General features: G+C 42.2%; 1 protein-coding gene across 25 annotated transcripts in view; it reads right to left on the bottom strand.

The window, feature by feature from the left end:
* Positions 1-16774, bottom strand: part of DOCK9 (dedicator of cytokinesis 9) — a 291625-nt gene that overhangs the window by 55365 nt on the left and 219486 nt on the right. For all 25 annotated transcript variants that reach the window (XM_043582204.1, XM_043582155.1, XM_043582080.1 and 22 more), the window contains exons 31-35: positions 14361-14539; positions 14004-14117; positions 12006-12126; positions 5877-6010; positions 3743-3857 (exon numbers count right to left, since the gene is read on the bottom strand). In XM_043582204.1, the coding sequence (XP_043438139.1) occupies positions 3743-3857; positions 5877-6010; positions 12006-12126; positions 14004-14117; positions 14361-14539 (663 nt within the window). The remainder of the gene's footprint in view (positions 1-3742; positions 3858-5876; positions 6011-12005; positions 12127-14003; positions 14118-14360; positions 14540-16774) is intronic.

Here is a 16774-nt window from a genome sequence, read left to right on the forward strand (position 1 = left end):
CCCTTACTGATAGATATTTACTTGTTTTTTTCTCCCTAATCTTTTGCCGCCTTATATTATGGTTTGAAGAACATCCTTTTACATGGATGTTTGCACACGTGTCCAACTACATCTATAGGAAAAATATTCTAGAAGTGAAACAGCCATGTCATATGTTATGTGCATTTAAAATTTTGACAGATATTGCCAAATAGTTTTCCAAACATGCAATGTATGCAATTTCCTGTTTCTCAGCATGATGATTCAGTATCCTCTCAATTAAGAAGTCACACTCATACCTGCTCTGCATCAAGATGACCTGGCATATTTTTAGTGAAGGCAAATCCTATAAATATATTTATAGGAAGCATTCTCTGTGTATGACCCTTAGCTTTTTAGCATTGCACAAAGAGTGTTATCATTGGATAGTTAAACACGTTTGCATTCTTTTTTTTACTGTTTATTTTTGAGAGAGAGAGTGCAAGAACATGAGTGGGGGAAGGGGAGAGAAAGAGGAGGGGATGAGAGGATCTGAAGCAGGCTCTGGGCTCTGTGTGGACAGCAGAGAGCCTGACATGGCACCTGAACTCACAAACTGTGAGATCAAGATCTGAGTCAAAGTCAGAAACTTAACCAACTAAGCCACCCAGGAGCCCCAAACACTTTTGCTTCTTATATTTTGTCTCGGTTGGGAAATTGGTGAAGAGATTTCTCTCAGGAAAAAAAGCCAGTGAGTCTTGGGTCCTGAGGTGAGCGAGAGCATGTCTGCAGCGATGCTGATGGCTCCTGAAGGTGCATGGCCGCAGACTTTTTACTCCACACTTGTCTAGAATGGTGACAGGCAGGGGAAGCCATGGGAGATATATATATATATATATATATATATATATATATAGCGACTCTGTTCTCTTGCAGGCTCTCTCCTGGGTGGTCTCATGATTGCATACCTATCAAATCTGAATTCTCACCATTGCCAGAGGAAGAATTCCAATTTATAGATAAGCTAATGAAGGCTTAGAGAAGTCAAGTAATTCTCCCAATTACCAACTTGAAGAATCATGGTGGGATGGGGATTTAAATCAAGTATACCTGATTTTCATGTTTTTTTAAAATGTTTATTTATCTATTTTGAGAACGAGACAGAGGGTGCAAGCAGGGGAGGGGCAGAGAATCCCAAGCAGGCTTCATGTTGTCTGTAGTCTGACATAGGGCTTGATCTCACAAACCATGAGATCGTGACCTAAGCCAAAATCAAGAGTAGAACGCTCAACCAACTGAGCCATCCAGGTGCCCCAAGCACACCTAATTTTAAAAGCCACGTTAAGGGGTGCCTGGGCTGGCTCAGTCGAAGGAGTATGTGACTCTTGATCTCAGGGGCTTGAGTTCAAGCACCATGCTGGATACAGAGATTACTTAAATAAATAAAATTAATTTTTAAAAAAGGCATGTTTAGTCTACTAGACAAGTAAAATGAGTAGGTTGGTTCAGGGATTCTGAGTTTAGATTCCAGAGGGACAGAGTCTGGTTACTTGAGGTTGACCATCCTCATGTGGTGAGAACCCAAAGAGCCAAGTGAACATGGGAGGAGGGGGAGGGTGGCTCTCAGGGTCAACCTGCAGACATCTTTGGTAACCCCAGCACATATCAGACAAAACCGGCTGGCTAGCCAAGAGGCACCAAGCCGCCTTTCCTTTTGGCTATTGGCTGAGGCTGAGGCTGAGGCTACTGGCCAAGGAAAGGGGGAAGGACAACTAACCTCTATGAAGGAGGGAAGGGCCCAACACATAGAAGGTGCTCCTTGAATGTGGAATAAGGAAAAGAGTAGCTATAGAGTTACACAGTTGACTTTGGTTGTCTGTCTGGCAGAATACTCCAAAGGCAATTTCTCCCCCACCCCATACCATACACAAGAATCAAGTCCAGGTAGACGTTAAGATTTCAATGTGAAAGTTTAAATAAAATACCACTGTTAAAGAAAATGTAGAAGAATATCTTCATAACTCTGGGGGTAGATGAGGATTTTTTAAACAGGACACACACAAACATTCAAATTATAAAAGGAAAGAAATTGGTAAGTTAAAGGTAATTTTTTAGAAAAGATGCTCTAAAACTGTTTTTGAAGAGATGGTTGCATTTTTCAAGTATGCACATGGCCCTCCAAAGTGCTGACTTTAAAGGAAAACTTTCACTTGGATGCAAAATTTTGGATACTCTGGTTTTAAAAAGTAGTTCCGTTCTGGTTATATATCATATTTATTATTTGAAACTTGAAATGTTTTAAAGAAAATTTTCAGCAAAGGAAAAAACAGAATTACAAGGCTGGCTAATAAGATTCACTCACCACCATGATGTAAAGTTCAGAACTTCTGATATTAAGGGAAGAATTTCAATTTTATAGCTCAAATATCAGAGTAAGTGCCCAGTGCTTTGCTATTTGGTCATCACTCAAGGAAAATCTTGTCTGTTGTTTATTTAAAGCTATTTTAAAATAAAGGTGACGGAAAAATAAAACAGTCCAGTCCTGAAGCACTTTAAGGACAGTATGCTGTTCCTAACATCTGAGTACTAAGGTCAGGATGTTAATGCTATGGAAATGGAAGCTTGATATAAAAGTAATACTATTTTTTAGGCAGAAATGTCTTCCCCTGGGTGTTTAACGCCCATACCTACTGCCACCACACACAGGCAGCACGAGATGCCTTCAACATTTTGTTTTCAAAAGACTTTGCTCACTCAATATGCTTCACAGTAAACTTTCTGATATGTTGCAGGGAAAGTAGGATAAGATTTTTGAACAAGTTAAGAAATGTGACCTTGTACCATGGCATGATTTCATGTGATTACTCGTATGACAAAACCAGAGTTGAAATGTCTATCACAGATATTTAAAACTTTATTCTATTAAAAAAATATGGTCATCAAACCCTTCAGAAACTTAACCTACTGGGGTGGCTGGGCAGCTCAGTCAGGGGGAGAGGGAGACACAGCCTCCAGGCTCCGAACTGTCAGGTTGAACTCAAAAACTGTGAGATCATGACCGGAGCTGAAGTCAGATGCTCAACTGACTGAGCCACCCAGGTGTCCCTCGACTCTTGATTTGAGCCCAGATCATGATCTCACAGTTCATGAATTCAAGCCCACTGACAGCACAGAGCCTTCTTAAGATTCTCTCTCTCTCTCCATCTCCCTGCCCTTCCTCGACCCATGCACACGTGTGCTCTCTCCAAAAATAAATAACTAAACTTAAAAGAAAAAAACTTAATCTACTATGATACTACTATTTCCACTAGAAAACGAAAAACTCACATCTCACTTCCAGTTAAAGCCAGGAATGTCACACACTCTCTAAATGGAATTGATGCTTAGATCCCCCAATACTACATATTCCAATTCAAGAGCCTGGCTAGAAAGTTATGCAAGTTGCCAGTACGTTTGTTTGGACAAATAAAATTAAAAAAAAAAAAATCAAAAGCTACCTTATTTATCTGCTTCTGTCTCATTTAAGATGGTACGTCTGAGTTTAATAAAAAATATTTTTAAATGGCCCATGCACATTTTAGAACTCATTTTCTAGAACAATTAGTAAAAATCTTTTTCCAAATTAAGACTTTTACTTCTACTACATTTAGTAAATTAACATGTATTTCAAACATGGAAGAAGAGCCTTTTAAATCCTTATATCCTTTCAAGCAATTACAAGTTTTAAAAATTAAACTAAATACTAAATGAAGAAAGTAAAACTGACATCCTTATTTTAACCTACCATCAGACATGCTTTTTAAGATGTAGAGGAAACACATCAGCAGGCTCTTAATCTCAGACTGGTCAAGTTTGTCACAGCGAACCACAGAATTTCCCAAAGCGCCACCTTGCTGGTGCTAAAAAAAAAAAAAGGAAGTACAGGTGATTTTTTTTATCCATTACAGGGAAAACAAAACTAGGTTCATTTTTCTCCCTTGAAAGAGAAAGACTCTTAGAACTGAGTCAAATCACACAAATCGGAAGGTATAACTACTTTGTCAACAAACTACAGGCACACCTTCACCAAATACACACACAGGTGCTGGTGCATAGGAGCTCTGACTCGTCTCCTTTCACATACTTTCTAAGAGACAAGCCAGAAGGCGCGGACTTTTCAAACTGGGTAACTATAGTTGTGGCTACCAGCTTAGTTCTGAAATGCCAAGTACAATCTCATGCAGAAAGTATGCGTACTAGGATCAGACACAGAAATGATGCTTCAGAAGACACTGCAGGATATGGTTGGGAACCATATCCTCAGGAGAACGCCAGTGGCTGAAAGAGAAAATAAAATCTATCCTGCTCCTGTGTACCAGCCACGAAAGCCTGGTGCTGAGTCACTGGCATTCAGCTGACAACGTGGGGCACCCTTGGGGAAAAGCGATAGGCAGGTACCCAATAGGGCCAAATAGGGACAGCTCAGCAGAGTGTGGCCAAAGACCCTAAATTGATGAGATCATCCCCTCACCAGCTTAGCCCAACACCGCAAACTTCCGAACACACAGGGCACAGGGTGAGAGCAGTTTTGCCACTAGACAGCAGGTTCACGTTAAAAAAAAAAAAAAAAAAAAAGAACAAGAATCTCATCTGATAAAAACTAAAAACACAGGAGATTTTAAAATCTTCAAAGTTACATTTCCAATCGAAATCAGGATTTTATTATTTTTTTTTTTTGCCAAATACCAAAGCAGAAAGATCAATTAAAAATATCTTTCATTCAAGGCATTGGGGGGCAATTGAAAAAAATAACGATAAATGGGCTTAACTAACCACACACGTGTGAGTATTTCTAATATAGGAAGAAACACAGGTGCAGTTAGTGGCAAAAGTGTCATGCGGGTGCATTGTCTCGCCCACCCACTTCGCCAGGGCCACGAGGAGAACCCAGGACTTCTTGCAGTGGGAGGGAAGGAGCGGCATGCAGAGTTTTCTCTGGCAAAGGTGGAATCGTTAGAAGGGAAAAATCCACAGTGACCCGGTTTTTCCTGGCTGACTGGCAGCTCTCTTCCTCCTCTCCAGCACTGCGTATGATGCAAGCGGAATGCCTCCTGAGCAGCTTCTCACTCTACACGTGAAGGCAAGTCATGGTCAAGGGAGAAGGTCAGTATGTCATGACGCACGCTGATATGCTGGCGTCTCTACAGAATGGCACTGGAGGATAATCGTGTCAATGCCAGCCACAGAAGTACAGGTATGGTTACAACCCTGATTTTCCACGTGCCTGAGAGCTAGAAGTACATCCCTAAGCGGTTCACCTGTTTAGTGGTGCGCTTGCCTAGAACTTGAAATAACTCAGGAAAATGGTGGCGAAGGCAAAACCAATCTACCATTGTCCCGGGTTTAAAGTCAAGCTTTATCCATTCCCACAAAGTTCCAAATAGCCTGACCTTTGATTATTTCAAGAAAAAAAAGTTAAATACGAGGAGGATGCGTTGTGTTGGGGGTACCAGTGTGAGATGGTTTTCAATAAAGCCTTACCCCTGAATCACCTATATGATGAATTAATTTTTCTGGAGCTGGCTTTGGACTCGATACTCATTTGTATGGAAAACTGTGTATAAATGGTATTCTCTGACAGGCCATGGGCATTTTAAATGAGTGGCATTTTGATCTCCCTACCTGTCCAACCTGCCAAAACTATTTGCTAAGGTCCTCCACTATAAACACTGCCCTCATCTGAACTCCTGGAAACAGGAATTGGGGTTTCAGGAAATGGGCTCCATCCTTAGATAATACTCTGATCATCTACTCCAGGTTAACTGACTTATTAAAAAAAAAAAGTCACACTTATTGAACACTAGAACACGAAGCAAGGTTTACTTTGTGCTAAATCCATTAGTTTTAAGAAATATTTAAGTTAGATGACAAGAAATTACCTTATCCAGGGAATTGCTTTTCTCACTATTCCTTTCTGGAAGGCTGTTCCCCGAATCTGTGCTTATGAGGGATCCTCTCGAATCAGCATTTCTCACACTATTGATGTTTGGAGTTGACGTCGTATATGGAGAAGCTAAAGGGAAATTTAAGCCAAGACCAAAGATATGGTGAGACAGAACAAAATAAAGGTAAGTGCTGAACTTTAAGGGAAATTGCTTTTATGGACCTTGTTTCTTCTGTTAGGAAGCTGGCTCAAGCACTGCATCCAACTACCTCACCTTTAAAGAACCAGACCATGGGGCTCCTGGGTGGCTCAGTCGGTTAAGCGTCCGACTTTGGCTCAGGTCATGATCTCACGGTTCGTGAGTTCGAGCCCTGCGTTGGGCTCTGTGCTGACAGCTAGCAGCCTGGAGCCTGCTTCACATTCTATGTCTCCCTCTCTCTCTGCCCCTTCCCTGCTTATGCTGTGTCTCTCTGTCTCAAAAATAAATAAACATTAAAAAAAATTTTAAAAAAAGAAAGAAAGAACCAGACCATCATCTGAAACGCTCAGACGGAACCATCAGTTCCATGGCTTGTGAGAAGCCACCTCTGATTTCTTCAGGCTAAAGGAGCATTCGTAGTTTCAGAATGAGATAAAGGCTCAAAAAAATATATATTAAAAAGGCAAATCCACCTGCAACTATCAAATCAAAAAACTAAACCAACTCAATAAAACCACAGTATTCAAACTGTGTGCTAAGGTGACCTGAGAAACTCAGAGGGGTGTCTGGGGATATTTTACATTTTCAAGAAAAACACAGTGATACATGACATCTGCTGAAACTGTAGTTTCCATGTTAGATCATGCTACATTCCTTTCGATGATGTTGTGTCTTTGTGAAGCTAGGTATTTGGCGGCTGCTGTGATTAAAAGCAAGTACTGGGTGAAAAATCACTGTGGACCAGGAACGTGAAGATGGTGGTGAGCAGTCTGATTCCAGCTGAGAAGCTGGCCAGTGCCTACCAGGCATACACAATCCCATTGGTAATGGCTGTGGTGTGGTTATTAAAATTAAAATAATTTTCCTTTAAATTTATGTATTTTTCAAATGCCTACTAAGTTGTTCAGATATGAGAACTTATTAGGTTATTTTGGGGCGCCTGAGTGGCTCAGTCAGTTAAGCATCTGACTCTTGGTTTTGGCTCACATCATGATCTCACAGTTTGTGAGATCGAGTCCTGCACAGGACTCGGTGCTGACAGTGCGGAGCCTGTTTGGGACTCTCGCTCTTTCCCTTACTCTGCCCCTCCCAGCTCATGTTCTCTCTCAAAATAAATAAATAAACATTTAAAAAAAAAAAAAACCTTTTTAGGTTTTTTTGGCTGTGAGCACCTTATCAAGAGAACTGCTGGGTGTTTCATTCTGGCCTGGGGACTCCATAGAAAACTCACTGTGACGGTAAGCATGCTGCAAACTGAGAATGGTTGGGAATCTCTGCGACAGTTACGAGCAGAAATGAAATTTAACTTAGAAGTAAAATTTGTGACATCCGTGAAAAAATAGCATTTGAAGGCAGAAATCAGCCCCTACACCTTATTACTATGGAATTTTTAAAAGTAATGGATGGACTTCCTGCTTAGATAAGATTTAAGTACCTCACTCACATAATTTAAAACGACTGTCAAACTTCCACATTCGTGCTGAACCCAAACGGCCTGGCTGGTTGTGCACACTGCATGAGCGAGCACAGCCTCCCACACCCAGGCTGAAGATGCCCTTCCCTAACGCTAGGAACAGGCCGGGGTTTTCAGATTTCCAGATGCAAATGAGCTGCCGGAATGAGCTGCTTCTAAGTTAATCCCGCCCTTCACCTGACACTACGACCATCCCTGAAACTGACTCAGCATATTAAAATTAACAAAAGAGCCAGGGGAATTGGAACATGCAAGTGATGGCTGGAATATGTAAACCATTGGCCCCCCGCTGCCCCATCCCAGAGCAGAAGCTGTGTGACTGACTGTCATGGGGAAAAGGCAAAAATCTATGAAAAATCTAGAGCCTTTTTCTATAGAGATAAAACACACATTATGACTGAATTTTAATTATAGTCCTCCTAATATAACCAGGCTTCATATTTAATGTAGAACATAATGATCATGAAAAAGAGGTCCTCAGTAAAGCAAAATTAGACTCTAAATTCCCAGAGTTTTAGGATCAGTTCCAGAAACAGAGTCCTAATCTAAGGCAAACAGATGGAAATGCAATAAATCAAAATCAGCATGCTTAGTAGAACTATGTTCCCATTGTGTGTGTGTGTGTGTGTGTGTGTGTGCATGTGTGTGTGTTTAATATCTCAGTCCAGTGCATAACCTTTAAAAATCTTAAACAACATGTAAGTGAAATGGAAAGAAGTTTAATTCACCTCTGTCTTCTTTGTACAGACAGCCCAGTGCAAAACACTGAGTAGATGGAAAAAGAAACCCTGAGTCTAAGAGGCGTGTCTTTTATTTTTATTTTATTTTATATTTTATATTTATATTTTATTTATATTTTATTTTATTTTTAAAATTTTAATTTTTTTAGAGACTGTGCAAGTGGGGGAGGGGCAAAGGGAGAGACAGAATCTCAAGCAGACTCCACGCCCAGTGCAGAATCTGACAAGGGACTTGATCGCACAACCATGAGATCATGACCTGAGCCAAAATCAGGTCAGATGCTCAACTGACTGAGCCACCCAGGCACCCAGAGAATGTGTACCTTTTAAAGCAAATGTAATCTCAGAGCAGTTTTCATCCAGGCAATGAATCCGTTCTAGAAATCTTCACGCACCACATTCCAAAGGCATTTAAAAACAACTGCGGAAGGTGCTTTCTCAAGGATTTCTACTAAATAGAGATGTAAGGAGAAAGTCTGCTCTCAAAGGATAGGTACTAGGACTAAAGTTAACTGGAAGCTCCTTGAAGAATCAAAGAAGAGTTGCTCAAGCTACCAGAAAACAATTAGCAAACTCAGTTCAAAGGTGGGGGCTTTTCTGGAAGGCATTCCTATAAGGAACAAAGATTTAAGTATTTAAAGATGGGGGTAATAGACATGAAGCTTGAGTATAAGTAAGTCTGTTATGGTGAATTGCTATGAAAAGTGGATTCAGATCTTTAAATTTAAGAAAGAGAAAGGGATTAAATTAGTCTCAAATACTTTTCACAACTTCATCATGAACACAGAGCAACTGAAGGTCATTAATGCCATTTGAGTCTGCTAATGATACCCAATGGCTCATTTTTACATTCTCAAGGCATCCCACACCCTAACAAGGTGAATGCGGAATTGGAGAATAAATGCAGAGTCAAAGCATCACTTCATTCGAGTTTGGTCAATTCCATAAAGTCTTGAATCCTACAGAGTACTGGTCAAGGAGGTAAGATTTCAACACATTCCTGGGCCCCGAGAGTCCTGAAACTGGCTACTGAGAGTATATCCCAAAGCGTGCATGACACTGAAGAAATGTGTTTGTTATAATGTAGGCAGATGACAACACCGAGTGTCACCATGCTGAGCACTGTGCACATCTATGAGCTTCCCACCCCTCGCCGCGACTCTGTTGATGTGGACACTGATGGTGAAGAGGAGAGACACAGTGCCCAGGGCAATTAGTAAATGACAGAGTATGGATTCAAAACCGCCTCTGTGTGACTTTAACGCCAGTGCTGTGAACTCTTGCAGACCAAATCTTCCCAGGAAAGACCCTTTTCTCGCTCCTGAAGCAGTGGCTGGGTGTGTGGGCAGAACAGGGCGAAGAAGACAGAGTGAAGGCCCCAGGAGAGAGGCAAGTGCAAACATCACATGCCAGTCTCTATTCTGAGCATTCTGCATGAATTAACTCATTTAATCTTTATGACACCTAATGAGACAGCTATAACTATGAAAAACATAGGGCACCTGCGTGGCTCAGTCGGTTAAACGCCTGATGTCAGCTCAGGTCATGATCTTACAGTTTGTGAGTTTGAGCCCCACGTTGAACTCTGTGCTGACAGCTCAGAGCCTGGAGCCTGCTTCAGATTCTGTATCTCCCTCTCTCTCTCTGACCCTCCCCTGCTCGCTCTCTGTGTCTCTCTCTCAAAAATAAAATAAACATTAAAAAAATTAAAAATACATACATAAGCATAAATAAGATTAAGGGTTGGGTACTGTAGGATAAATCTGGGCATGGTGTGGGGTTTCTGACTTTATGTTCTGCTCAGTTTCATCATCTACATGAAACAGCATCTTCACATCAAACACAAGGGCGCCTGGGTGGCTCAGTCAGTTGAATGACTCTTGATTTCAGCTCAGGTCATGATCTCGAGGTTCATGGGATTGAGCCCCAAGTCGGGCTCTGCGCTGACAGCACTGGGCCTGCTCGGATTCTCTCTCTCCCTCTCTCTCTGCCCCTCCCCTTCTCTCTCTCTCTCAAAATAAATAAATAAATAAACTTTTTTTTTTTTTAAAAAAAAGATCAACACAAAAGGTAAAGACATAAATTTAGAATGAACTACATTCCTGAAAATTAATTTGCCGAGAGGACTGCCCTTTATTCTGTCCTGTGAGTTAATTCCATTCCTGGGTGTTCCCAGCACTGGTCACGGCAGGATGCTTTATTTATTCAAAGCGTAGTGAAAGAGAGGAATGAAGACGGAATAAAGTGATTATCCGTGACAATGGTACAAAGACATATCTATGTTTCGTAACATTATCTTTAGGAAGGGGCTGGTGCAGGTGCTCAGTTAGACAGAGTTTTAATAAGTACATTTCTCAGGGACAAAACAGAAGAACATAAGGGAGGGGAAACAAAAATAATATAAAAACAGGGAGGGGGACAAAACATAAGAGACTCATATATATGGAGAACAAACTGAGGATTACTGGAGGGGTTGGGGGAGGGGGGATGGGCTGAATGGGTAAGGGGCACTAAGGAATCTACTCCTGAAATCACTGTTGCACTATATGCTAATTTGGATGTAAATTATAAAAAAAAATAATAAAATAAAAAAAACTATATATAAAAAAGAAAACAACGTATACAGTGAATAAATAAAAAAAATAAGTACATTTCTCAGGTATTTTCTTACACAGAACTACTCAGTTTGAATCTCGATCTATCCCAGCTGCTTTCTTCTCCATGGAAATGGCTCTTACAATATGTCAGAGAGAAAATAATTTTCTAGGAACGATTTTAGAAAACTGATTTTAGAACTGCATTCTCACCAGAGACCACTATCTCCTCAGTAATTATTCTATCATAGTTCATCAAAATCACTATCACCACAAATAAATCCTACCCACAGCACCACCACCCCCCCCACATCTGCAAAGATCCTCCTTTTCTAGAAACATAATCCAATTTGAAAGTTTTAAGTTTTTGTTTTTTGGGGTTTTTTTTTGAGACAGAGACAGTGGGAGTTGGGGTGAGGGGCGGGGGGGGGGGTGGGCAGCAGAGAGAAAGAGAAAATCCCAAGCAGGCTCCAGTGCTGCCAGAACAGAGCGCCATACGGGGCTCGAACCCACAAAACCAGGAGATCATGACCTGAGCCAAAAACCAAGAGTCGGATCCTTAACTGACTGAGCCACCTAGGTGCCCCTGAAAGTTTTGAATGATAACTTAAGCATTAACAAAAACAAAAAGCAAACAGCACAGATACGTGATTAAGTATACTGAATTTGCAGTGCAGGAGAATTTGGAGGGTCTGTATTTCAGTGTAGAGTGGAGGGGTTTCATTCATTAAATATTAAAACCAGAAGAAGAACATTCAAGGGAGAAACTCAGACTTTAAGGTTCTAATTTGAAAGTCGGAGTGGCTCCCACACTGCAGGATGAAGGCGCTTTCAGAATGAGACCAGGGACTGGGGCGCCTGGGTGGCGCAGTCGGTTAAGCGTCCGACTTCAGCCAGGTCACGATCTCGCGGTCCGTGAGTTCGAGCCCCGCGTCGGGCTCTGGGCTGATGGCTCAGAGCCTGGAGCCTGTTTCCGATTCTGTGTCTCCCTCTCTCTCTGCCCCTCCCCCGTTCATGCTCTGTCTCTCTCTGTCCCAAAAATAAATAAACGTTGAAAAAAAAAATTAAAAAAAAAAGAATGAGACCAGGGAGAAGCAAACAGAGCACGAAACGTTACCGATGCCAGAGATGGCGCCAAACAGGTCCTTGTGCAGGCTGTTGTCCAGAGCGATCCCAGGCTTCTGCGGAGTCACCAGCGGGTTCGCAGCTGGCAGCGGAAGCGATTCCTCCTTCACAGTCTGCCCAAGGGGAGAGGGAAAAGAAATAGTTGAAGACGACGTTAGAAGAGTCATTGGCTGCTCTTGGAAGTGTGAAGGCACATGCCAGCAGGGGACACGTGGCCGAGACGGACACGCTGCGTGGGAGAAGCAGGTGCACCGCGTGCAGCAGAGGGAGGAGGTTGGCAGAGGCAGCAGACCAGGCACGAAACTGGGGACAGCGCAGCCTCGGCCCATAAAGTCACTATTTGTTTCCCCAAAATGTCTAGCACGTTCCTTTCCCGACCTCCTATGCCCAACATTTCTTTAGATTGTTGTGGAATGTTACTTCCTCAGGGAAAAAAGCCTCACATGCCCCTTCTAACTGGAACATGGGAAATCCTCCCAAATGAGCAGCACTGGAAAGCTCTGCAAGCTTGCAGCTTCGTGTGAACTCCCAGTCAGTGGACGAATTATGTTAATTTTGAAGTCATATGATAAAAGGGATTTTACTGATTTTCTCAGGATTGAAGCAGTACAGAGAGATAGCATTATACCCTGAGTGACTTATCCAGATCAGAAAAGCAGACAGGTTCAGAGGATGCACGTGTGAATACAATGTTGTACATACAGCGTGAGATTAGTGCGGGGCATTTTATTTAAGGACAGTGCCCTTTGGAACTACAGAACCCATTCTACACATACGGGGTATCTCAGCATGCCTTGATTTAGGAGATGTGTCCAGAAGACGACAGACAGTATAAAACATGGGACGGTGCAGCACTGGGAGGGGAAAGGGACAGAAACACACACGACAATTCCCCCAGGGTATGCCATAATCACAAAGTGGCAAGACTAACACCTGAGCCAGTTCATGGGTCCAGAATAAAAGCGAGAAGAAGATCGTTGCACTGGTAGTATGTGTGCAAATGAATGGTAGACAGTCCCCAACCCAAACATTTTGAGATCATCTCTGGGATCATCCTTCAATCAACTTAATTTCCAATACATCTTCCAATGACTGCATGAGGATAATATAAATTAAGATGCCTGTTCTTGGAGGTGGGGCCTTGTGTCACTCAGGTTGGCCTCCCTGACATCTAGTCTGACTTTCTAATTTTACAGACACTGAGAAACTCTAGCTTCAAGACGTGGTTTTTCCACGACTTGTTAGCATGTTACTATCAGAATTAGGGCTACTAGCACTGAGTTCTCATAGTACACAGGTTAGAACTATGCATTTTTCTGTTAACCTCCTCTCCCCATAAATTTTTGTTGAATACACAGTGAAGGTCCTTATATCTTACAAGATATGGTCCAGCAGGAAAGCATGGTTTCAATAATGATTTTCAACCTAACAGTTGAAGGTTAATAGACTGGCTCCATCTTAGCCAGAAATGCAATTAAACAAGAGTACTATGGACTATTATGGTTTGGGTGGAGGAAAAAAAAAAAAAAAAGAATGGATGTGTCCCCTGCAAATTCATACCCGCCCAGAACCTCGGAATGTGACCTTATTTGTAGATGTGATGAAGATGGAAGGTAAAATGAAGTCATCCTGGATTAGGAGGCCTATATCCAATTACTGTGAGAAAAGAAGAGGACATCAGAGACCCAGATACACGTCAGGGGGGAGGCCCTGTGAAGGCGGAGGCCGAGACTGTAACAACGTGGCCACAAGCCAAAGAACGCAAGGATTTGGGGCAACCACTGGAAGCTGTGAGAGAGGCATGGAACAGACGTTTCACACGGAGCCTCCAGAAGGGACCAATCCTGCGGATACCTTGATTTTGGACTTCTGGCCTCCTGACTGTGAAAGAATGAAATTCTGTTGTTTTTGGCCACCCAGTTTGTGTGACTTGGTTAGGGCAGCCACAGGGACGAATGCAGACTGTACCTAGATGTATGTGCTTACGTACACTGCCGGGGTTCACGGGGAAGGGTGACACATCCCTCACGTTGATCCGCTGCACGTTCTCGATTAGCAGACCAAACAGAGGCAGGTAGAGAGTGGCTATCCTCGCTTGATGGCTCTGAAACAAAGGCACACAGTGCAAGTTTACCCCAAGGCTCTGAGAATTTCACGATGGACCAAGCTGGCACTGGCCACCTCCTGTATTCGGATCCTTGCTATGAAGACTATTAGATTTTACTGTGTAAACAGCGAAGGGTCTTAGTGAGGTTACCGCTAATTTTCTAATTGGTTACTTTCTCTGTAATACTTAAAATGAAGGACATTTACCAATCCATATTTCCTTCCACTGGGATCCACTCACCCTCGAAGCATATCTGTCATCAAAAGAATGCTTTATCAGCAGGTTCTTGAGCACGCTGATGGCAATCAGTCGGACCTCCCTAAACTCTTGGAGGGCGGTCCCCACCTCCCTCAGCAACAGCCCCACCAAGAAGTGGTTTCTACAGAACTCGTCTGTTAATGAGTAGTCAAGCTGGAGATCTGAAATGAGGGACAGAAACTGCTTTAGTTCCAGAGGCTATAATGCACTTTGAATAAAACAAGCCAAACCCACCCTCTGCATTTAGCCCACCCTGTGTGTCAACAGATGATTAAACTTAACTTCACTCGGGAAAAGGTGGATTATCTAAAATACTGCTCTAATTCCTGGGGCTCCTGGGTGGCTCAGGTCATGATCTCACAGTTTGTGAGATCAAGCCCCGGTTGGTCTCTGTGCTGACAGCTCAGAGCCAGGAGACTGTTTCACATTCTCTATCTCCCTCTCTCTCTGTCCCTCCCCTACTTGCCCTCTGTCTCTCCCTCCCTCTCAAAGATAAATTAACTTAAAAAAAAACATACTGCTCTAGTTATCACATCAAACTCTTAAACAAAATTTAAATACAGATAATTGTACTGGACTTTGATTTTAGAAGATGTTACATCTTGCATAAATATTAAGTTAGTGAATAGTTGTAGTACTAATTTTTGGAATACACAGCATGTTATACTACAAATGAAATTTGGTTATCGATGTGAAATAGAAAATAAAGTTATTGTCTAACTGACATTATGGAGAAGTAATTTGTACCTAACAAACATGTCACTAAAGAAAGAATAAATACACATAGTCTATTAAAATATTTGTTCTTTACTACTTGAGTTCATCAATCCATTTTCTGGTCATTAAAGCCTATATGCTCTCATTAAAACCCAATGTGTTTAAAAAGAACATGTTAGCATATAACCTATTTATTCTGCTATCACTGAATGAAGAACTTCCTTAACATAGAATTTTTAAAAATTTAGGGGCGCCTGGCGCAGTCGGTTAAGCGTCCGACTTCAGCCAGGTCACGATCTCACGGTCCGTGAGTTCGAGCCCCGCATCAGGCTCTGGGCTGATGGCTCAGAGCCTGGAGCCTGTTTCCGATTCTGTGTCTCCCTCTCTCTCTGCCCCTCCCCCGTTCATGCTCTGTCTCTCTCTGTCCCAGAAATAAATAAACGTTGAAAAAAAATTAAAAAAAAAATTTACTCAGTACTTCTACACCTCTATAAGTAAGTTTAAAAAACTAATATAGGGGCGCCTGGGTGGCGCAGTCGGTTAAGCGTCCGACTTCAGCCAGGTCACGATCTCACGGTCCGTGAGTTCGAGCCCCGCATCAGGCTCTGGGCTGATGGCTCAGAGCCTGGAGCCTGTTTCCGATTCTGTGTCTCCCTCTCTCTCTGCCCCTCCCCCGTTCATGCTTTGTCTCTCTCTGTCCCAAAAATAAATAAACGTTGAAAAAAAAAATTCTTTAAAAAAAACTAATATAAACTAAAACTGAAATACACAAAGCACCAAGCTAAACTAGTAAGTCATCAGCAAGGTAAGTGATAAAACTGGTATCTCTTATGGAGAACAAATAGAAGGAAATGTGAAATCTACTGAAGGAGGGTAAATAAAAGCAACTCAGGGGCACCTGGGGGCTCAGTCGGTTGGGTGGCCGACTTCAGCTCAGGTCATGACCTCACAGTCCGTGAGTTCGAGCCCCGCATCGGGCTCTGTGCTGAGAGCTCAGAGCCTGGAGCCTGCTTCAGATTCTGTGTCTCCCTCTCTTTCTGCTCCTCCCCTGCTCACTCTGTCTCTCTCTCTCTTAAAAATAAACATTAAAATAAAAAAAAATTTAAAAGGCGACTACACATCACTCTCAAGTTGAAATACACCTTTCAGTAAGCTGTAGCTAGAATCTCAATTCTTATATTGAATCCATTATTAGAAGAAAATCTATACACCCCTTCTTTGACTTTGATTCCATATTAGTTACTTCTAAACCTATCCAAAATACCGACCCAAGTCCTATGCAGAAGGCCAGGGAAAAAGTATCCATCTTTCCAGAATAATCATGTCCACTGTTTATGACTGTTTTAAGCTCTGTTTACTCAAATGACAGTTCATAGCTTGAATTCACATAAAACCCTTACGAGAAAGCTGTGGGTTTAACTGCATATGTGTGCGTGCATGTGTACAGAGAAGGGGGAAACAGGTGAGAAGGGAAAGGAAGGAGAATGCTCAAAACATGGACTCCTATCAGTGTCATAAGGTATATTATCTGTAGGTGACCCACATCCACCTGCCAGGGTAGTCCCTCTTGGTCCCAAATACTCTGGCAATCTACTAAGAACTTGTCTGAGTCTGCTGGGCACCTGACCCTTGACCCAGGATGCTCACCCCCGCCTCACCCAGCTTTTTGCCAATTATCA

Source organism: Prionailurus bengalensis, chromosome A1 (assembly GCF_016509475.1).
Source record: "Prionailurus bengalensis isolate Pbe53 chromosome A1, Fcat_Pben_1.1_paternal_pri, whole genome shotgun sequence".
Taxonomy (NCBI): Eukaryota; Metazoa; Chordata; class Mammalia; order Carnivora; family Felidae; genus Prionailurus; species Prionailurus bengalensis.